A 24,115-nucleotide genomic window follows, 5' to 3' on the forward strand; every position below is an offset into this window, starting at 1 on the left:
TCCAAGAACATGGTATGTTCTTCCATCTCTTTATGTCTTCCTCTATCTCTTTTTTCAATGTCCTGTAGTTTTCTGAGTAGAGGTCTTTTACCTCTTTAGTTAAGTTTATTCCTAGGTATCTTAATTTTTTTGTTGCGATGGTAAATGGGATTGCTTTTTTAGTCTCTCTTTCTGCAAGTTCACTATTGGTGTATAGAAATGCCATAGATTTCTTGGCATTAATTCTGTATCCTGCTACATTGCTGAATTCTTTTATTAAGTCTAATAGTTTTTTGATGGAGTCTTTAGGGTTTTTTAAGTATAATATCATGTCATCTGCAAATAAGGACAGGTTTACTTCTTCTTTTCCAATTTGGATGCCTTTTATTTCTTCTCTAATTGCAATGGCTAATAATTCTAGTACTATGTCGAACAGGAGTGATGAGAGTGGGCATCCCTGTCTTGTTCCTGTTCTTAGGGGAAATGGTGTTAGTTTATGTCCATTGAGTATGATGTTGGTTGTGGGTTTGTCATATGGCTTTTATTATGTTGAGGTATGATCCTTCTATTCCCACCTTGCTGAGAGTTTTTATCAAAAATGGGTGTTGAATTTTGTCAAACGCTTTTTCTGCATCAATTGATATGACTATGTGGTTTTTTTCCTTCAATTTGTTTATGTGATGTATCACGTTTATTGATTTATGGATGTTGTACCATCCTTGCATCCCTGGGATAAATCCTACTTGGTCATGGTGTATGAACTTTCTGATGTACTGCTGGATCTGATTTGCTAAGATTTTGTTGAGGATTTTGGCATCTATATTCATGAGGGATATTGGCCTGTAATTCTCTTTCATTGTGTTGTCTTTACCTGGTTTTGGTATTAGGGTGATGCTGGCTTCATAGAATGAGCTTGGAAGTGTTCCTTCCTCTTGGATTTTTTGTAGTAGTCTGAGGAGTATAGGTTTTAGTTCTTCCTTGAATGTTTGGTAAAACTCCCCTGTGAAGCTCTCTGGTCCTGGGCTTTTGTTTGCTGGAAGCTTTTTGATGACTACTTCAATTTCTTCCATAGTTATTGGCCTGTTGAGATTTTTAGATTCTTCCTGATTAAGTTTTGGAATGTTGTATTTTTCTAGAAATATGTCCCTTTCCTCCAGGTTGTCTAGTTTTTGGAGTAAAGTTGTTCGTAGTATTTTTTAACAATTATTTGTATTTCTGTGGGGTCTGTTGTTATTTTGCCTCTATCATTTTTTATTTTGTTTATTTGGGTCCTCTCTCTTTGCTTCTTGGTGAGCCTGGCTAGAGGTTTGTCAATCTTGTTTATCCTTTCAAAGAACCAGCTCTTGGTTTCATTGATTTTCTGTATTGTTTTTTTGGTCTCTATGTCATTTATTTCTGCTCTAACCTTTATTATCTCCTTCCTTCTGCTCACTCTGGGCTTTTCTTGTTGCTCTCTTTCTAGTTCTTTGAGCTGTAGATTTAGATGATTTACTACCATTTTTTCTTGTTTGTTGAGGTAGGCCTGTAGAGCTATAAACTTCCCTCTCAGGACTGCTTTCATTGTGTCCCAAAGGTTTTGGATTGTTGTGTTTTCATTGTCATTAGTTTCCAGGATGTTTTTAATTTTTTCTTTGATTTCATTGGTAACCCAATCAATATTTAATAACATGCTATTCAGCTTCCAAGTGTTTGAGTATTTTGGGTTGTTTTTATTGTAGTTTATTTCTAATATTATGCCTTTGTGGTCTGAGAAGATGCTTGGTATGATTTCAATCTTCTTGAATTTGGGGAGACTTTGTTTGTGACCCAATATGTGGTCTATTTTTGAATATGTCCCATGAGCACTTGAGAAGAACGTATATTTTGTGGCTTTGGGGTGAAGTGTTCTGAAGATGTCAATTAAGTCCATCTGATCTAGTGAGTCATTTAGGATTGCTGTTTCTTTGCTGATTTTTTGTCTAGCGGATTTATCCAGTGATGTCAGTGGTGTATTAAAGTCCCCTACTATGATTGTATTGTTGTCGATCTCTCCCCTGATATCTTCCAGGAGTTTTCTTATGTATGTGGGTGCTCCTACATTGGGTGCATATATGTTTACCAGGGTTATATCCTCTTGTTGTATTGATCCCTTTAGTATTATGAAGTGGCCTTCCTTATCTCTTGTTATGGCCTTCACTTTGAGGTCTATTTTGTCCGATATAAGTATTGCTACCCCAGCTTTTTTTTCATTTCCATATGCCTGAAAGATATTTTTCCATCCCTTCACTTTCAGTCTGTGTGAGCCCCTTCTAATGAGGTGGGTCTCTTGTAGACAGCAAATGTATGGGTCATGTTTTTTTATCCATTCAGCCACTTGATGTCTTTTGATTGGGCCATTTAGTCCATTTACGTTTAAAGTTATTATTGAAAGGTACTTGTTTGTAGCCATTTCTTTTTGTGTGTGTGGCTGTTTTCTTTCTGAGCTTGCTATTTCTTCTTTTTACACTAGTCCCTTTAGCATTTCTTGCATTGCTGGCTTGGTGGTGATAAACTCCCTTAGCCTTTTTTTGTCTGTGAAGCTTCTTATTTCCCCTTCAATTTTGAATGATAGCCTTGCTGGATAGAGTATTCTTGGATTCAGTCCTTTGCTTTGCATCACTTTGTAAATTTCCGTCCATTCTTTTCTGGCCTGATGTGTTTCTGTTGAGAAATCGTTTGATAATCTGATGGGGGATCCTTTGTAGGTAACTCTCTGTTTCTCTCTTGCAGCCTTTAAGATTCCCTCTTTGTCTTGTACATTTGCCATCGTTATTATGACGTGTCTTGGTGTGGGTCTTTTGGGGTTCATCTTGCCTGGGACTCTCTGTACTTGTGTAACTTTTTTCTTCCCCATATCTGGGAAGTTTTCTGTCATTATTTCTTCAAATAGATTTTCTAATCCTTGCTGCTCTTCTTGTCCTTCTTGCAGCCCTATTATGCGTATGTTACTTCGTTTCATGTTGTCCTGAAGCTCCCTTAGGCTCTCCTCCTGTTTTTTTAATTTTTTTCTCCAGTTGCTGTTCAGATTGAGCTTGTTTCTCTGCCTTATCTTGTAAATCACTAATTCGGTCCTCTGCTTCTTCTGGTCTGCTGTTGAAGCTTTCCATGGTGTTTTTGATTGTAGCTATATCACTTTTCATTTCTTCCTGATTCTTGCATAGGTTGTTGATTTTCTCATCCATCCATTGAATGAATTGTATAACCATTCTGAATTCTTTTTCTGTCATGTTGCATGCTTCAACATCATTAATATCCTTTCTTGGTGATTCCTCATTGGCTTTCCTCTGGGTGTTGTGTCGTCTCTTCATTCTGATTATCTCCCGATGGTTCAAACGTCGAGTTGCGTGGGCCTGGGCCGTGTGCAGTGGTAGCCTCCCACCACCCTAGTGTCACTGAAGAGCTCTGACACTAAGATGTGTGGTTGTTGTTGGTTGGTGGGAACCAGGCTCACTCTGAGTCAGTGTTGCCAGCACTCAATGTGGCCTCGTACGTGCCCTTAGAATCAGGGACCCTGCCTGCACCGTGCTGAAACAGAGACCCCCCTGGAGCGTGTTGAAAACCAGAGCCCCCTAGCATGCGCCAGGAGTCAGAGTTCCCCAAGAGGCCAGTATCAGAGTCTCTGTTGCTTCGCGCCACCTCGCCTTGAGAATCAGGGTCCCTGTGTGCCCTTGCACCAGGAATTGGATTCACTGGCTCTTAGTATGAATGCACAGGGAGTCAGGATCTCAGGCGCAGGTGATAAGAAACAGTCGAGTCACTGGTGCTTGGTGCTGCCTCCTGCCCCAAGAAACGGGGCCCCTGGCCCTGTGCTACGCGGACAAATTCCCGTTCGAGTGTTTGCTCCCAGCCCAGGGCTCAGAAGCAGGTAGTGCGCGAAGGATCAGTTCCATGGTGCTCGTGCACTTCCAGGCCAAAGTTCCTGCAGAGCTGAGGCCCCGGCAAGGGGTGGGTCTATCAGTTACTATGGCGCTGCCCACGAGCCTGTGGGAAGGGGGGATGGGCTCTGTTACTCACGGATCTGCTGCGGGGATCTCTGAACTTTTGGTGTCCGCAGGTCTGTAGCTGTGGTCACAGGTCTCTGTCCCCAGTGGCTGCAGGGTCCTGGTATGTGTCTGAGATCAGACTGGGTGGTGCTGAGGCCAGGATCCTAGTCTCAAGCAGCTCTGTTTCCCAAGATGGCGTGGTCGCTGTGCCTGTGCTAGCCGCCCAGGAGTGTCCGCGCCGGGAGCATCGGGACTCCGCTGCCTAAGACTGCCCGGGTTTAGCAGCCCCTTAGAAGACCTGCAGAATCTAACTGTCCCTAGCTCATACACACACACCACACACGTCCACACACTCCTCTATAACTTCCTTGCGCTCTCACACTCTCTCCTTCCCTACCTTCCTGCTGGTCGCCATTTTTTCCCTCTACCTATGAACTTTTCTTAAAGTTTTAAAAATTGCAAAAGACATGTTTATTTTCAAAAAATTAGGAAGACAGAAAAGAAACATGAAAAGCTATTCTGAATCCCAATGTTAACACTTTGGTGGGTCAACATTTTGGGTTATTTTTCCAGATGTGCATGAACTACACGTTGAAAACTAAAGGATTTTGAATGAAATAAAGGGAATAGATCTTCTTTTCTTAAATTGTTTTTTAGAACTTTATTGATTTTAGAGGAAGGGAGAGAGAGAAACACCTATTGGTTGCCTCCCACACGCACATGCCCCAACCAGTAACCTGGGTATGTGCCCTGACTGGGAATCGAACTTGCCACTTTTTAGTGTATGGGGTGATGGGCGTAAGTCTTTGAAGGTCTTTTTTGTTGCCTTTAAGTCTGTGCCTTGTTCTTTTTTTTCCTCTTTTTTTAAATATATATATATTTTAAGTGTGTCTGCTTTTTATTTTTTTCTCCATCAACATTATATTTAAAAATCTGCATTGTTGAAAGTATTACATATGTCCCTCTCTTTCCCCCATTGACCTCCTTCAGCCCACCCCCTACACCCCACTCCAGGCCTTCAGCACCATATTGTCAGTGTGGCCATGGGTTATGCATATATGCATACAAGGTCTTTGGTCGATTACTTCCCACCCACCCACCCACCCTCCCCACCTTCCCTCTGAGATTCCACACTCTGTTCCATGCTTCCATGTCTCTGGATCCACTCTGTTCATCAGTATATTTTGTTACTTAGGCTCCACATATGAGTGTGATCACGTGATACTTGTCTTTTTCTGACTGATTTATTTCACTTAGCATGATACTGACCCTTCATGCTGTTGCAAATAGTAAGAGTTCTTTTTTACAGCAGCATAGTATTCCATGCTATAAATGTACCATAGTTTTTTAATCCACTCATCTGCTGATGGGTACTTAGGCTGTTTCCAAATCTTAGCTATTGTAAATTGTGCTCCTGTGAACATAGGGGTGCATATATTCTTTTTGATTGGTGTTTCTGATTTCTTGGGATATATTCCTAGCAGTGGGATCACTGGGTCAAGTGGGAATTCCATTTTTAATTTTTTGAGGAAACTCCATACTGTTTTTCACAGTGGCTGCACCAGTCTGCATTCCCACCAGCAGTGCACGGGGGTTCCTTTTTCTCCACATCCTCACCAGCACTTCTCATTTGTTGATTTGTTGATGGAAGCCATTCTGACAGGTGTGAGATGGGACCTCATTGTCGTTTTCATTTGCATCTCTCTGATGATCAGTGACTTTGAGCATTTTTTTCATATGTCTCTTGACCATCTGTATGTCTTCTTTGGAGAAGTGTCAATTTAGGTCCTTTGCCCATTTTTTAATTGGATTAAAGATAAATACATAAAATAGATTTTTTACTTATTTCAGAGAGGAAGGAAGAAGGAGAGAGAAATAGAAGTATCAATGATGAGAGACAATCATTGATCAGCTGCCTCCTGCACACCCCCTCCTGGGCATTGAGCACTCAACCCTGGCATGTGCTCTGACGGAATCAAACTGTGACCTCTTGGTTCATAGGTCAATGCTCATCCACTGAGGCACACACCAGCTGGGCTGTGCCTTGTTTTTTTTTATTATAGTCTCATGCTTAATCTCATCCATATTATATCAGCTATAACTTTATTCAAACAAATGTGCCATTAATTAATTATAAGAATCAATAGAGCCCTAGCCCAGTGGTCGGCAAACTCATTAGTCAACAGAGCCAAATATCAACAGTACAACAATTGAAATTTCTTTTGAGAGCCAAATTTTTTAAACTTAAACTATATAGGTAGGTACATTGTTATTAACTTAATTAGGGTACTCCTAAGGCAGTGATGGCGAACCTTTTGAGCTTGGTGTGTCAGCGTTTTGAAAAACCCTAACTTAACTCTGGTGCCGTGTCACATATAGAAATTTTTTGATATTTGCAACCATAGTAAAACAAAGATGTATGTATATATTTTTAAATATATTTCTTTGTTGATTTCAGAGAGGAAGGGAGAAGGAGAGAGAGAGATAGAAATATCAATGATGAGAGAGAATCATTGATCGACTGCCTCCTGAACACCCCCTACTGGGGATTGAGCCCGAAACCTAGACATGTGCCCTTGGCTGGGATCAAACCTGGGACCCTTCATTCCACAGGCTGATGCTCTATCCACTGAGCCAAGACAGCTAGGGCAAGATGTATATTTTTTTATATTTATTTTATATATTTAAATGCCATTTAACAAAGAAAAATCAACCAAAAAAATGAGTTCACGTGTCACCTCTGACACGCGTGTCATAGGTTCGCCATCACTGTCCTAAGGCTTAGGAAGAGCCACACTCAAGGGGCCAAAGAGCCGCATGTGGCTCGCAAGCTGTAGTTTGCCGACCACTGCCCTAGCCCATTTGGCTCAGTGGATAGAGCGTCAGCCTGCAGACCAAAGGGTCCCAGGTTCGATTCCTGGCAAGGGCATATACCTCGTTTGCAGGCTCCTCCCCGGTCCAGGCCCTAATCGGGTGCATGCAGGTGGCAACCAATCAATGTATTTCTCTCACATTGATATTTCTGCCTTTTTCTCTCTCTTCCACTCTATCTAAAATCAATGGAAAAATATCCTTGGGTGAGGATTAAAAAAAAAAAAAGAATCAATAGATTCTTCTGAAATTCTTATAGATGGACATATTTAATAGAAAGAATTACTTTCCAGGGACTTGGTTTTAAACATTTTATTAGCATTTCCAATATGAAGTATAAATTACTATCTAAAGTTATTAAAAACAGTAATACTGCTGAGTTGAATCTTTATATAACTCAATTTAGCATCATTTCTTGAGTATAAAAGTAAATATATTTTTTCCAGTGTGGGCCCCTATCACTAGTGACTGAAGAGAATTGTGGAGGAAAAACGAAAGAATTGATTTTAACATTATCTTCGAACATTAAATTAACAGCAAAATTATAATTTCCATAGTCAATAATTTGATTTATGCTAGATATAAAACAAATGAGCTTTTTTACTTAAGTAAATTATTTTTGCTAAATATATACATTTTAAAATTAAGGAAGTCACATCCATTGAAGAAAATCAAAATTATCTAGAATCTTTGTTAAATCACAAAAGTGATAAATTGTATCTATAATATTGAGTCTTGCTTTTTTTCACTTGACCTTGCATGACAGGCATCCCCTATGTTATTAGACATCTTCTGAGAACATGGTTTTGACAGTGCAGAAGGACGTTAGAGAGCAGTTAGCCCAACTGCTCATTTCACATGAGGAAACACTCAGACATGTCATACTTGTCCAGATGACAGACACATAATAGCCTGTGACTGTAGTCTCCTCATCTGTTTGCCTTATACGCTTTCCACCTGCTTCTCAAATTTAGACATTTGCTCCATGTGTAACTTTGTGTTGTCTCCCTTTCTACGAAGGCTTTTCTTTGACAACTAGAGTCTCCTAAGTGTGATTGTCTGTGTGTGTTTGCTTAGGGTTTACTACTCAACAAGCAGAAATCATTGTATCTGCATTGGTGAAGATCACGGAGGCCAACATGGATATCGTCTACAAAGACATGGTCACCAAGATGCAACAGGTTAGCTTTGTCAGGGCACCTTTGCAAATTTGTAATATATATTTTTGGATAATGTCCTATTGAAAAGCATGTAGTTAATTTTTATCATAGTTGAGGGGCTAATTATTGCAGTGGCATAAAAAGTATTTGCTCAAAGCTATTTAGTAAACTCTTGTAGAATCAAATTATTATGCTAGAAATTCACTATATTTGAAAAGTCTCTCTGCTTGAAAACTGTTTCAGTCCACCATCCTATATAATAAAAGCCTAATATGCTAAGTGTCCGGTCTTCCGTTCATCCAATCAAAGCATAATATGCTAATTATATGCTAAGGCCACTCAACCACTCGCTATGACGTGCACTGACCACCAGGGGGTAGACGCTCCGACCAGTAGGTTAGCTTGCTGCTTGGGTACGGCCATTGACAGCGAGACAGCTGGACATGCCCTGGAGCCCTCCCACAGTCCCTCCCTGGCTGGCCAAACTCCTGCATCCCTCCCCAGCCCCAGTCGTGCACTGGTGGGGTCCCTCGGCCTGGGGTATGTTGGAGAGCCAGTTTCAGCCCAATGGCAGAATGACCAGTCACTATGATGCACACTGAGCACCAGGGGGCAAATGCTCAATGCAGGAGCTGCCCCCTGGTGGTCAGTGTGCTCCCACAGGGGGAGCACTGCTTAGCCAGAAGCCAGGATCACGCGGGGAACAGGCCTAAGCCATCAGTCAGACATCCCCCTAGGCCTGGACTGCAAGAGGGCACAGGCCAATATGAGGGACCTCCCCATGTGTGCACGAATTTCATGTACCGGGCTCTAGTACTTTAATAAATGGAGGTGTGGCCAGAATTATAGCAGTGTGTTTTTGAGCCAGTGGTCTTCAGACTGCCACCCTTTTAACTGTCATCCACTTGATGATGATACTGGACTTGAGTTTTTATTCTTTTCCTTTTCTCATTTTGGAAGAGAGAAACCTCTTTTCTTGTGTCCACATTCTTCTAGTTTCTCATTAAGATGATACCAGGTAGAGACCATAAAAGGTGTATTTCCTAGACTATACTAGGTTATCTGTTTTGCTTTCCTTTTCCTAGGAGATCACTCTTCAGCAAATAATGTCTCAGATTTCTAACGTGAAAAAAGATATGATTATTTTGGAGAAGAGTGAATTTTCAGCCCTCAGAGCAGAAAATGAGGTAAAACTAAACAGCCATTTATCCTTATAAAATGCTTCATATTCAGACATTGAGATATAATGTACATAAACGGAAGTGCACAAGTAAGTACATCTTGATGAATCATCACAAAGTATGCAGTACCAGAGTAGAATATTACCACACCCCAGAGGTGGCCACTGTCTTGGGTTCTGTCACCATTGACTAGTTTTGCCCATACTAGAACTAGAAGTGATGAGATCTTCAGTGTGTTTTGCAGCAGTAGGTCATTCTTTTTCATTGTCTGTGGTATCATATGAATATGCCACATTATTCTACTATGATGCATATTAGAATTGTTTCCAGTGTTTGGTTATTATGAATAAATGCAGCTATAAAATAGCCCTTAGTTTCTTAAAGTGTGACATGGGATCAACGTTTAAATAAATGCTGTCTTTGCATCTTCCTTGTGTTGTTAGTCCTATCAGAATCCCATAAAGGAAGCTCACTAATTACCTGTTTGTTAGTCTTAGTCTTGCAAGAAACCTTCTAGCAAAGATGCTTTCTTTTGCTAGAAAAAGATACAGCCTGAAACTCTCAGAATTATCATTCAAGTCAGCTGTTTGAGGGCATTTAGTTAAAAAAAAATTTAAAGGAGGTATTCAAGAAAGCAAAGTCTCTAAAGACAAGTTTGTATGTTAAGAAAAAATTGCACCATCCTGGCCATGACAAGTAATCACTTCTCCTATGGAGACTATACAGCTAAGGTTGTATTCTGAATGTAGCAACTTTGCATTGAATGAGGGAAGACCTTGTGCATAAGTACATGTTCTAATATTAGTTTGGTACCAAGTTTTCTTTTCTTCTAACCTTCTAAGCATGTTTTTGACTTGTTTCTTTTTAATGTGTTTTTAGAAAATAAAACTTGAACTACATCAGTTAAAACAACAAATAATGGTAAGATCCTCATTCCTATTTGCTTGCTTGTTTATAATTACCTAAGCTTAATAATAAATATAATGTTAGAAATACTTTATATGTTCTTAAAAACTTAATTCTATGTTAAATGTGTGATATGCCTCAAAGGTACACATTGAAAGATTTAGCTAAAAACACAGCCAATGAGTAAATTACTGATGTGTGTAACCAAATTCATTAAGAAAATTGTGTTCTAGAAGGAATTAAGTCATTTTTAAATAAGAAATTCTCTAAAGTAGCCAAGTGGAACCCTTATATTCTTTTTGAAGGGTTCTCACATGTCTTTAGAGAATTACATGTGATTTTAAAATGATTAGCACTGTTTCAGATTGATTTTTTTAAATGGCAAGGACATTGATGTGAAAGAAGAAAAGATTTTGATGAGTGTCAGAAAGAAGGCTGTATTTAAATAAGAATGTAATATTTTACTTCTTTGAATCCATCTCTGCTTTCCAAAGTTGTCCAAGAAACAGCTTTAATCATAAATTCCACAGGCTATTTATTGTCTTGGGAAGTTTGAGATAAAAAGCAACAGTGACCCACGCTGGGCTGATTTAAGCATAAAAGGGAATTATTTCTGTATATAACTGGAAAGTCCCAAAGCAAGGCTGACTCCAGATGTGGATTGACCAGAGTCTCCCCAATCACTGGTCCCCAGCTCTGTGAGCACCTGGGCTGACCCTTTACCTAGAAGAGTGGAGGCAGCTTCCACAGGCTTCACACACTCAGTGGGTTTTAATTTCTTACTTTGGATTTCTTTCTTTCTTTGTTGTTTGCCCTCCTACTAGGATGAAGTGGTCAAGGTCCGCACAAACTCCAAATTAGACTTCAATCTAGAAAAGAGCAGAGTAAAAGAATTGGTATGTTCCCTTATTAAAAATAGAGTATGAATTAAATTTTTTGCAGGATGGAATGCTTGGTCAAGTCTAAGTTTATACACAGTTCACAAGTACTATTAAATATTTACCTACATGTCATTAAGACACAGTTTTTTTCTTTATTTTAATTATATTTTGGATTAGGGCTTAAATTTGATGCTTTCATAAGTAACATTAAAATTAAAATGTTGCCCTGGCCAGTGTGGCTCACTCAGTTGGTTGGAGCATCGTCCCATACACAGAAGAGATAGTGATTTGACTCCTGGTCAGGGCACATACCCAGGTTGCAGGTTTGATCCCTGGTCAGGGAGCGTATGAGAAGCAACCAATCAATGTTTCTCTCTCGCTCTCGCTCTCTCACTCTCTTTCTTCCTTCCTCTAAAAAATAAAACAACAACAAAAACTTTAAAATTAAAATATTGGTCAAATAAGTTTGAATCCTTTTTTGTTTCAAAGATACTAAATTATCACTTAGATATTAATAAAGAAATTCAACTCAATCCTGACTTGATAGTAAATAATATTAAATTTTATACTATAATTCAAGATTTAAAAAATATTTCCCTCTTGTCTTTTCCTTTAATAAAGAAATCGCAATGACTTTATTATTTTGAAATGCAAATTCTAAATGAGTAAGTTATGTTAAATTGAAACTTTTAATTAGGAAAGTTAGTGCTGCACATTTGTTACCAAAAAGATAAACTAAGAAAACTGGAAATACAGCTCTGTTGCCCTTGCTTTTTCAAAGATAATGCATATAAATATAAATACGATATTTTTTTCCTCAGAGCTTTTGCAGTAATCTTTTTTTTTTAACTGAGGTATAATTGACATATATTAGTTTCAGGTGTACAACATAATGATTTGATATTTGTATATATTGCAAAATGATCAACACAGTAAGTCTAGTTAATATCCATCACCATATTACGTAAAGAAATTTTTTCTTGTTATAAGAACTTTTCAGATTTACTTTCATAGCAACTTTCTAATATACAGAACAGTATTATTAACTCCAGTTGCCCTGTGGTACATTACATCCCCAGGATTCATTTTTTAACTGCAAATTTGTACCTTTTGACTCACTTCACCCATTTTGCTCACCCTCCATCCCTCGCCTCTGGCCACCATTAATCTGTTCTCAGTATCTGTGAGCTCCTGAGGTTTCTTGTTTTTTTCAGATTCCACATGTAAGTGAGATTATACAGTATTTGTCTCTGTCTGACTTAGTTCACTTAGCATAATGCTCCCAAGGTTCATCCATGTTGTTGCAATGGCAATATGTTCTTCTTTTTTATGACAGAATAATATTTCATTTGAGATATATACTATATACCTCAAATTTTTTTTATCCATTCACCCATCAATGGGCTCTTAGGTTGCTTCCATACCTTGGTATTATAAATGCTTCTATGAACATGGGGGCAATAAATTGTATATTTTAATCTTTATGTGTTGGCTTGCCTCTGATTTTTAACCCATCTATTATCTTCTTATTCAGTCTTTATTTGGATTTAATAACATTCAGGAGATATCTTTTTTATTCTTAGCATAATGAGTAAGGGCATATAAAGCACTTTTCACTAATATAGAATTGGATACACATGCAGAAACTGAGTTCTCAAAATTTGTTCATTGTATTCTCATTTTTCAAAATTTGCTTTCAACTAAAATATGCTACGCTGATAAATGAAACTAACATTGAAATGCAAACAAGTATTTCACTATATTTTGGAACTGGATATGGATTCAATAGTTAAGCTAAACTTTATTATACCAAATAATTATTATTCTGTTCATGTTACCTGTCTTTCTAGTCTTAAAACGTTTTTCAACCATGAAGATTAAATCACTTAGTATCTCTAAAATACTTAGTGATCACTAGCATATGACTATATCTGGAAGAGGAGACACTCTTTTGGTTACCTTTGTCCTTATGGTTTGTGTACTTAACAAATTTTCTGAATTCACTTCGTTAAAAATTTTGTTTATTTTAGAGAGAAAGGGTGGAGGGGGGGAGAAACATAGATTTGTTGTTCCACTTATTTATTCATACATTGATTGATTCTTATAAATGCCCTGACTGGGGATCAAACACGCAACCTTGGCATATGGGACAGTGCTCTAACCAACTGATCTACCCGGCCAGGGCTGAATTCACTTGATTTAAGAAGATGCCTGTTGTTAACCAAGCTGGGAAGAAATATACCTAGAAGATTGGGAAATATGGGATGTGAGCCTGGATTAAAGCCTGTGAGTTTATATGATTTACTGATCTAGCTGAGAAGTTGTTTTTGGCAATCCTAAACTTAGATTATTCTGAAGTGCAGGACAGTAACATAATATTATGCAGCTAGTATGCCTTTAACATGCTTTGATGAAGATGAGTTATTTGACCCTCTCATTCCCTTGTTTAATAAAGTTGTAATATCATGCCAATTACATTAACGGGGGTGATATTTACAGCCAGTTTCAAACGTACTATGTGGCAAGTAAACTGTTTTGGGATACAAGAAGATGGGACTTATTTTAAAAATCATGGCAATATCAAGATATGTAGGCTTTTCTTTTCTCTTGTGGCTGAATCAATACTGACTTACTGAAGGCCAGAATTTAAAGGTGTGAAGAAAATCCAGTTCCCCCTGCCTTCTGGTGGGGATCAGATGCATAGCGCTCTCCTGGTCTGAAGCCCTGGCATTTAAAGACGGAGATGAGCATTCGTTGGTACTATGACTAGTCCTTAGTTTGGGACTTTTTCTTCTTCATCTTCTTCTTCCTTCTTCCTTGTTCTTCTTCTTCTTTTTTTTTAATTTACAAGTAATGCTGTTGTAGTCCCAGGGGCAATTTTTATTGGAATTATTCCCCACTTTTTGAACTTTCTCTTATCAAAGCCAAAACACGTATGACTCCGCATCCATCTAAATTGGTCCCTAGAGTGCCGGTATGAGAGTGGGAGGGGCCTAGAGACATCACAGCTAAGAAATGAAAAGAAAAAAAGAGAGAAAGGTGAAGGCTGACAAAAGGGAGTCCAGATACTGGAGTGATGAGTGAATATAAATAAGAAACCTCAAAAAAAATAGATCTGAAGGAAAGGGTCACGTATGCTCCTTTATCCTGGAGGCAGTTTCTAGTGTTACATATTCTTGGAAGTAGTGAGACCAGAATATTTGAGATACTAGTGGAGGAGGAGAGGAGAGAGAAAGGAATCAGAATCTGACCTATGTGACATGTTTGTTTCAGTATTCATTAAACGAAAGGAAGCTGCTGGAAATGAGGACAGAAATGGTGGCATTGGTAAGAATTGAGACTGACTTTTCTTGGTCATTTTATTAATCTCTGCTTCATTCTGTGCGTTGTTACTACTATTTGTAGTGATGTGTTATAGGAAAATATGTGCAGGTTTAATGTCATAGAATTTTTTAAATTGTTGTAAAATACACATAAACAGTACCATTTTAATCATTTTTAACTGTATGTCATTAAGTACGTTATTATGCAACCTTCATTACCATCCATATACAGAACTCTTTTCATGTTGAAAAACTGAAATTCTCCCACTAAACAATAACTCCCCCCCGCCCCAGCCCCTGACTACCTCTATCTATTTTCTGTCTATGAATTTGCCTAATGTAGGTACCTCATATAAGTGGGATTATACAGTATTTGTCCTTTTGTGACTGGCTTATTTTCATTTAGCATAGTGTCCTCTAGCTTCATCCATATTGTAGCATGTGTCATAATGTCCTTTATATAGTTGAACAATAATTAGATGGATTATGCCACATTTGATTATTCTGTCTCTGGACAGTTGGGTTGCTTCATCTGGTGGCTGTTGTGAATAATGCCACTATGAACATGGGGATACAAATATCTGTTGGGGTCCCTGTTTTCAATTTTTTTTTTTTTTTAGCATATAGCTGGAAGTGGGGTATCATAGGACTTTTTTGCACTTAACCAACTACTTGATTATCATAATAAAACTTTAAACCTCAGTGATTTAAGAATAATAAGGACTGGACTTTTTAAATTATATTTTTAATTTATGGCATGCATTTACTTCTTTTCCATTCTATATTACTTGGAACCTCTGAAACCCCCAGGAGATTTCCATGAGAGAATATTGGAATATTCCTCTGGAATACTTTTCTGTTCATCCAGGCTCTTGTTTTTTTTATTTGTTACCTGAATTGTTAGCCATAGGGAACTACTTACCTGCCCTAGAATTTTTAGTGAAGCATTTCTAGTGCTTTGACGCATTAGTAAAGTATGACAACCCCTTTATAACATCAGCCAAACTCACCATTCTTTGGGGGTAATTATGTATCTAATTTGACTGTTATATTTGAGAAAAACACAAATAGGCCTTTGGTATAGCCAAGCCTCATAATAATAATAAAACACTTGGTGTTTGAACTATAAAAGAAGAAAACTTTTAAAAATGTGAATAAAAACAGTGTCAAGGCAAGCACTGTTCCTTTTAAATTATCCAAGATTCTTTTCATTTTTTAAAGCATTTTTGTATTCTTTTCATTAAGGCGAACTTAGAAGGGTGGAACCTATTTATTGCCATTAAGAACAGACTGGCTTCATAATGTTAACATTACTTGCAGAGCAATTTTACGTAGATTATCACACTGGATTCTCTAAATAGCCTGTGTGGAGGCAGGACTAATGGTATTTGTTTTTTCCTTTTTTCAAACAGAAAGAAACAGGCCTAAGTATATTAAAGGCCCTGACCAATGCAACATAGCATGAGGATAGTAGAACTAAGACTAAAGCCCAAGTCTCATTAATCTTACCCCAGTTCCCCTTGACTGCACCTTGGTGGGCAGGAACTCAGGACTGACAGCAGAGGGGACAGTATATCCCAAGTGGTGTAATGCTGCGAATCTCTTTGTTTTAAAAGCATGCCCAGCAAGATCGGGCCGTCACCCAGACAGACAGGAAGATAGACACTGAGGTTGCTGGCCTCAAAACCATGCTCGAGTCGCACAAGCTTGATAATATTAAATATTTAGCAGGTAAGCTGTTTTATATCTAGGTAATTGAAACAAGCTGACAATAAAATAAATAAATTTTATAAAATAACTTGGATAGATATTGCATTTCATTGATTCTAACACATATTTTTTCATATTTTAATATCTTTGAATTTGGCAAGTTTCTTAGGTTTCCGATAAACAGTATCATATTGGCAATTTTTTCTTAGAAGCAAATAAAATGTACTTTACAGTCAATGGAATCTTAAATCTGATAAGATACTATCATTGAATTACAGTTATTTAAAAAATTTTAAGTGGAATTCAAGACGGAATATTGGATGGATAGAACGAAAAGTTTTTAAGTTGTGATGTTTCTGCTTCTATTGGTGACCTTTCTCATAAGGAGTTATTTGCAATTTTTGAGCCAAAACAGGGAATAAAGCTTCATATACAAAAAAATTAGCCATTATTTTAACTCAAATTTAATATGTTGGGTTCATCAATATTTTAAAGATACAATAGTATTAAGAAGTGTCTTAATACTATTGTAACTAAGGCATAAAACTAAGGCTATGTCCCTTCCAGTACATATACATGTGCTTTGTGACCACAGACTTTGTGATTCTAAACTCTTATTGAAATTCTCTTGATTATTGGATACATTTGTCCTTGGACGATGATGATTTCAAGGTGTGGGGTTTTTTATGGGCAGGTGTCTCGTGGAATGTGGCACATCAGTGAAGAAATTTCTTAGTGTGTGTTTTCCCCTTTGTTAGATAGGTGGATATGTTTTCTTAATAAAGAGTTGTTCTCTCAAGTAACTATTAATATAACTAATACTGTGCTTAATTATTTTTTCTTACAGGGTCTGTTTTTACATGCCTAACAGTAGCTCTGGGATTTTATCGACTGTGGATATAATAAAGTGTATATTTAAAGAGATCTCTATTGTTTTGCCTTGAGAATACCAGATTGTTGTGCTCCCCTACCCCTCGTTTCAACTTTTAACACCGATTTTTACTTAAAGCCTGTTATTTATTTTATGCAAATTATGGACCTATAACCAATGCAGAGAAGTCAGGAATTTCACAATTGCTCCTTTTCTCGTTTCTGTTTGGTTGACTTTATAATGCTGAGTGGCAGTGGACAAAACACGGAAGACTCCACTCAGCTGGATCAGTGAACTCGGCCTAACCTGTGGGACACAGCAACAGTAAATATTTGTGTAACTACCATTGTAATCTTTTGTCACACAGAGGACTTGGGGTCTCCGTTTAAAAGGCACAGTGGCTTTACTGAGCGCTGAAGAATCACAGAAAGTAAACCAAGAGCACCAAATCCGCTTCACCTGCCCGACCTTAGCATCAACATCCCTAATGAAACAGCTGTACTTTACTTCCAAACGAGGGTTTTTTCTTTCAATTGCCATTGTCTTAGTTACTGTTATGGGTATTTTTATGTGCCTTCTGGCTAGAAAATCTTGTTGCCTGGTGAGGTGTTGTAATTGTAATGGGGACTCTTGTACTTGTGGGTTTCTCTCCCTCCCTCTCTCTCACTGGGCCCTTCTTCCCCTCCCTCCTGATTGGAGAGCTATGGTCATACTCCACTGTGCCTGCCTGGAAAACTTGCTGATTCTCAGCGTGGATGTCTACTTCAGTTTGTGGGATGGGGTCTGCTTCCTTCTTGTCTTCTGCCTTTTATACAAGGGAGGCAGTTTGTGGCAGCATCTGGATATTTAGAGAGTGTATGCACTTTTAGAAATGGCCCATTACAAGCTCAGATCATAGGCTTTCAAAATTAGAAGACTCATGCCGGGTATCATCTGAGTTTAGGTTGATTTCTTTGGTTATTAAAGATATTCTCATATCTACCTTACCTCTATATTTAAGACAGATAAATTCCTAGATAAAAGGGTATTTTGAGAAAGCACCATCTCAAAAGCATCTTATTGGAATGACTGGCAGGTAGGAGAAAATGAGCATTTTAGACCGGATGACATTGGTAGGACCTTTGCTGTCCTCCACAGGCAGACATGTACGTAATCTGGTACAGTGGAGAGACCACGTTGAGATCACCTGATCAGACTGGTAGAATGAATACCCACTATCACTGTTCCAACCACACTGGTAAAAAAAAAAAAAAAGTCACCTGTTGTCCTGTGGATGTCATTTCTAAACTTCGGAAAGTGTAAGCCGTTGCCTTTTTTAAAAAAACATTTGTGTAGCACAAAGATTCTGAATTCCAAATAAGTCTGAAATTCAGTCGAGTATTTTTGCATTAAGTGAATAACAACTTAATCTTTTCAACTAGATTTAAAATGATCTTAACTGCTTCATAAAATATTTTATCAATATATTCTTCTTTCAGAGAAGGATCCCCAAAAAATGCTGCACATGTAGCCATTGCCTTAAGTAGTGAAGACTCAAGGAAATGACATCCCATTAAGACCACAGTTGCAGCTACTTAATAACTTCGGTTGGTAGAGCTCAGAGAAAAGGCTTGGAGTACAGACACTCCTCCAAAATAAAGAGCTCCCAAGGGAGAAAGTGTTCTATGTGATTATGTTTCAAAGCAGACATCAACTTGTACAGGTTGAAAACAGTGAAGTGGCCTTATATTCTGATAAAATATTTTTAAGGTAACATTCAGTGGAGTGACTTTCTTTCACCTGCCAAAAGTAGTCCAAGTCAGCGGTCGCCAACCTCTCGGACCTCGTGGACCACCAGTGATCTGCGGACCACCGGTTGGCGACCGCTGGTCCAAATGACATTCCTACTGCTGATAGTGGGCTGCATCAGCCCGTCACTTATTTGGGCCGTTGATTTTGCTGTAGAGTCCGTCCTCTGCAGTACAGAGCAGCCTCTTTTACCCCTCCGCCTTGGGAACAAGGAGCTCTCCTTTTGATGGGGGGATTGTGTGCTGATGTGGAAGTTCGGAGGGTTCGGAATGATGTTCCCTTTATTTAGTCAAGTGTATTCTACTTGAAAAGCATATGGGCCAAAAATACAAGTGTCCCTTCCCCACTGCTGGCCCAGATATTGTGAACAGTGTAAGCATGCCGTGATGGGACACCGTGTGACAACTTCCTAAGCCTGCTTGGCTTGGCAGGCTTCAGATCACTTTAGGAAATGAAGCATTCGCACTCAGAAGGCGGCAGATGCCTGGCAAGGCTTCAGAAAATCTGTGTCTAGCCCTCGGGAAATTAACCACAGGTAGCTCCTGAAGCATACCTCTCAAGCACAGGTGCCTAAGGTACAGATGCCTGAAGCAGAACCTCACAGATGGAAACTGTTTCCTTGTACTAATTGCTCCATTCCTCAGGGCTCCTCTGCATTCCTACTGTCTCCTCCCCCTTTATCTTTTTGAAAGAGCTGAACTCCACTTCCTCTTACCTGCCCCATTAATAAGCAAACCCTGTTTGTGTGTGCAGTTCTTACAGGAGACATGGATTTTTGGTTTTCTAGCTTAATACCTGACAAAACTAAATCTGAATGTATTCATTTTCCCCCTTAAGTATGCCAAGTGCCTCAGTTGAGAAGTCACAAATTCAAGAAGAAAGGCTTGATGACGAAAACCATGCGTCTTGCTGGGATTTGTCCGTGAACACATTAAAAACCAAAACCCCGAACCACTGTGAACGTGATCCTGATTGGACTGTCTTGGGCTCAGCTCTGCTTTTCCCTTCGCAGCCCCACTCAGTGACATGGTCCCACTTCGTTTTGGTCGTCTCCAGCTTTGCCGCTTGTTAGTTAACCGTGTCAGCATCAGCAGGCATTCCTCTTCCCTCACCCTAGTGTTTCTCTTCCCCTACCCTAATGTGCTATGTTCTGAGAATTCTGGCCTCATTTCTGAACAGATATACAGTGGTACTAGGGAACTCATAGAAAACTCTGACTTTAACATACATTTACCAAATTTGTTGTGATTTTTCTGACACTACAGCAAAAACATGTTAATCAGAAATAATTCTTTATGTATATAAAGTGTTTGAGAATGTTTAGCCTTTTATTGGAATTTATTTGGAAAATACCCTTCTACAGATTTACGCTTATTATGTTCCTCTGATTATAACCCAAATAATTTCTTAACCCTTTCATTACTTATGCAAATATTCAGTTATCCTTTATGATATATTAGAGTGGGTATAACATTTTTATCATCTAAAATAAAATATTTAATTCTCTCTGTGTGACTAACACACTTTTCTATTTGTTCAAACTGAATCTGAACACTAGAACTTTGCCTACACTGTATTTCAACTGTTATTCCCTCCCATTGTATATGATAACACAAATATTATAAGAAAACCTAGTATCTAAAAATTTGAATTTGCATAAAAGACAAATTTGAAAGTAAATATTTGATTTACAAAATAATTTTTTATTTTTCAAAACAATTCTTTTAGCATGTTCGTAGGAAATACTTGACTTGTTTGAGGGAAAGTGGGGTATATACTAGTATACAATAGTTGAAGATTCAGGTTGCAAATGATATAACCTAAATCGAACCAGCTTGAGCAAAAAGGCACTGCTTTTTTGACTTACGTAATCAAAGTTCAGGAAGAAAAAATCAAAACACCATCACTTCTCCGTACCTCTTACCACTCCCTTTTCTCCAAGCAGGCCCAGTTCTCTCAGTCCAACTTCAAGTATGGAGAGCCGGAAATAGCCAGCAGGTGCCCTACAACCTCACGGTTAGAGTTCCACTTTGAAAAAGCCTGGAAGGAAGTATCCAAAGCAAACTAGCAGCCAGCACAGGGATCCCTAGATGGATCCGTTCCTTGCAGGCTTCTTCCCTGAGGACCTGTGAGCAAATGTCCCACCCCTGGAGAATCAGCTCTTCAGTCAGCCTGCCCTGGCTGATGTTTGCAGTAATAAACGTCTCCTCAGGAGGAACTCAAAGGAACACCTTGGCAAGACAGATAAATGGCAAATAGCCTGGAAATTGATTTTAGATACATTTCATTTTCTCCCACCAGAACTCTTTTACCAAAATTAGAGTCAAATAAACTAAGTAGATTCGAGGATGAGCTGTTAGGTTTCTCAAAGGCACTAAATAATTTGCAAACTTAGTCTGTGTTTAAAATGGTGTGCCGTGGTTAGAAAGTTAGAAAGCCATCTATCCACATTTCTCACCTGGATTCCACTCAGCTGTGGTGTGCGGACCAACTCAAAAACGTTTACTTTGCTTTGAGGCTTTGGTTTCTTTCCAAATAAAATGTCTAGAAGCTGCATTCTCTCTGGAATCAACCTCTGGCATTCCACCGCAGAGCTTCACCACGCAGTGGTGTCTCTACCTTAACTCTGCAGTTTCCACACAAAGATCAGACTGGGAACCGGGAGAGGGGTCATAGAGCCACTGTCAACCTCACGGGTCTGAGGTTTGGTGCCCTTAAAGAGGGAACACTAAGCTTGTCTTGTACATACAGATATGCAGATAACTGTTTTTAGGCCAATACTGAGGAATAAGAAGTTGAAATACTTGGGCATTTTACAAGGTCCTAACTTTTCTGTTTATACTAACCTGTGTGCGCACGCGCGTGCGCGTATACTCTGTTTCAGTGAACCCCAATCAGTGGCTTATGATTTCGAAGTTTAAGGTCAGTGTAATACTAAAGCCCAGGAAGCTGCACTCCATTCCGGGTAGTGTGTCATTTCTGAAGTTACTGTCTTGAGAGGTTTTTTCAAAACTTCCCTCCTCGGCCATTTAGATTGGACAACACCCATTCTCCCAGGAGAAAAGACAGCTGCGTGGTGGTGTCTTGTGCCTTCCAACATGAAAGTCAGCGTCTGCCTAACATAGAAGTGTGTGGGGTTTTTTTTGTTTTTACCATTTCTCTTTAATTTTACAGTAATTTATGGTTTGGATGAACCTCACAGCAACCCAAGCCAATGCTGTAACAGGCACCGTCTCTCTCAAACCTCAAGAATTGCTATCTGTGAAAAACTCAGTGGGAAGACTGTGGGGAAGAGATGGAAGCCAGAGATCAAGACAGTCTGAACCCATGCAAGCACTTGTGCATGTTTTCGTTGCATTTGTGTCAGTTGGCTGCTTTCAACTGCAAGTAACAAAACAAACAGTGCTTGTGCCTAATGACTTCCATTCTTACTTGAGTCTAGAAATAGGTGATCCTCAGGGTTGGGTTGGCAGCTCACTGTTGCTTTCAAGAACCCATCTCTTTTCATCTTTGGCATTTTTACCTTCCTCTATTTGTTAGCTTTCAGCTTCAGCCTTGGTCACCAACCTACTCACAATATTGCTACCACAGCTCCAGGCAGCACGCCCTCGCATGGCAGCATCCAAAGAAAAAGAGGTAGGAAAGAGCTCTTTTCAGATGTCTCCTTTTAATCAGGGAGAATGCTGTTCCCCTCCCGCAGAAATCCCCTTATGTCTCGGGCCAGGACTAGGTCACTAGAGCAAGACAGGTAGCAAAGGGGAATATTTCAATTCTTCAGCCCCTCTGGTAGGATATGGTCAAGGAAGAAAGAGGCTAGAAATGGTTGTTGGTTGGCGTTCAACAGTGTTGGTTACAATGTTCATGAAAATAAAAAACAGGCTACACACTGAAGAGAGCCATACAACTAACTTGGAGTGACCATCCTTTGGTGACTAGAAACAGTTCAGAATATCCTTTCCCTTTATTTCTAATAACGTGGGAATTTTAGTCTGTGATGCGTAATATTTTTACTGGCTTTCCAACCAAATCTTCAATCTCTTTTTTTTGTTTTATAAACCAGTTTTCAGGGTTCCACCATTATTCTGAATAAACTTGCATGACTGAGGGGGGAAAAGGTTGTTCATTAACAAATTCACATACACACTTGAATATTTCTCAAAACTGCTCAATATACAGGGTTATGTATCCTTAGCTTTGTCATATTATTTGAGCCAAACCACAGCATACCCCAGGCTCCACTCTCACCCCTTCAAAGCAGCAGGGTAGCCTTCCCACAGGCCCTGCATTCCTCAGCACCTGCAGGTTTATGTTGTTTCAGTTACTTTAAGCTGCGTGGCGAAAGCATGTCGCCTGCACTCCATCTCTCTTCTTCTCTTCCCAGCTTCCTGGTTTCCTCTTTGCTATCTCCTCTAAAAATAACCCAGAACATATATTCTTGATCTGAAATTCACAGGGTTGAAGGAAGTATAAAAAGTAAGTCTATATGTGTTAGGATTCGAGGTTGGAGGGGATGACTGGGCTTCTTTGGGGGTGGACCTAGATGGCATCGTGGTCTCTACTGAGCAATATATTCTTTGTGGGATGTTGCAAATTACAGATTGTGTCCAACTAGAGGCCCGGTGCATGAAAATTTGTGTACTCGGCGGGAGGGTAGGGGAGGTCCCTCAGCCCGGCCTGTGCCCTTTGCAGTTCAGGACCCCTGGGGGATGTCCACCTGCTGGCTTAGGCCCACTCCCCGAGAGATCAGGTCTAAGCTGGCAGTCAAACATCCCTCTGGGAGCCCTTGGGGGATGTCTGACTAACAGCCATTAGTCGGACATTCTTAGTGCTGCTGAGGAGGTGGGAGAGGCTCCCGCCACCACTGCTGCGCTCACAGCCGTCAGCCCGGCTTGAGGCTGAGCAAAGTTCCCCCTGTGGGAGCGTACTGACCACCAGGGGGCAGCTCCTGCGTTGAGTGTCTGCCCCCTGGTGGTCAGTGCACATCATAGCAACCAGTTGTTCCCAGTTCTGCTATTACGGTCAATTTGCATATTAACCTTTTATTATATAGGGTTTCTTTGGCCTAGGACAAAAAAGTGTGCTCATGATGCCTGTGTGCAATTCAATCACAAGGTCAGATGCTATGAAAACAAAAAGCTGTTGAACCAGGCTAGGTCAGTCAGTCCTGAGTTTTCTCCATTAATATTTCTGTGAATGCTGTGGCATGGTCATGAGTACCAGCAAGTGCTGTTAGAGAGGCAGTAGCAATCCCCAAAGTTTAAGATTGAGAAAAGTCTATTAACAGCTTTCTGTCAGTTAGTAAAACCATGATTATTTTGTTTTAGCTGCACAATATCTTAGTCTAGTTGTTAAACACCAGTTTTTAGGGGCAGATAATTTCACAACCACTAATATGATGAATTCAGCTCCCCAGCCTTGCCATGTTAAACCTTTAACCTTGCCTA

General features: G+C 39.3%; 1 protein-coding gene across 1 annotated transcript in view; it reads left to right on the forward strand.

The window, feature by feature from the left end:
* The window catches only part of MCUR1 (mitochondrial calcium uniporter regulator 1), a 31,616-nt gene extending 14,680 nt beyond the window's left edge, over nt 1-16,936 (forward strand). Inside the window, exons 3-9 of the mRNA XM_070405701.1 lie at nt 7,929-8,032; nt 9,097-9,198; nt 10,072-10,113; nt 10,923-10,994; nt 14,253-14,306; nt 15,919-16,033; nt 16,860-16,936. Coding sequence (XP_070261802.1) covers nt 7,929-8,032; nt 9,097-9,198; nt 10,072-10,113; nt 10,923-10,994; nt 14,253-14,306; nt 15,919-16,033; nt 16,860-16,915 — 545 coding nt within the window. The 3' untranslated portion in view covers nt 16,916-16,936. The remainder of the gene's footprint in view (nt 1-7,928; nt 8,033-9,096; nt 9,199-10,071; nt 10,114-10,922; nt 10,995-14,252; nt 14,307-15,918; nt 16,034-16,859) is intronic.
* The last annotated feature ends 7,179 nt before the right edge of the window (nt 16,937-24,115 follow it).

The sequence above is a fragment of the Myotis yumanensis genome, unplaced genomic scaffold (genome assembly GCF_028538775.1).
Source record: "Myotis yumanensis isolate MYYU_CA2020_CCGP unplaced genomic scaffold, mMyoYum1.0.hap1 SCAF_2, whole genome shotgun sequence".
Lineage (NCBI taxonomy): Eukaryota > Metazoa > Chordata > Mammalia > Chiroptera > Vespertilionidae > Myotis > Myotis yumanensis.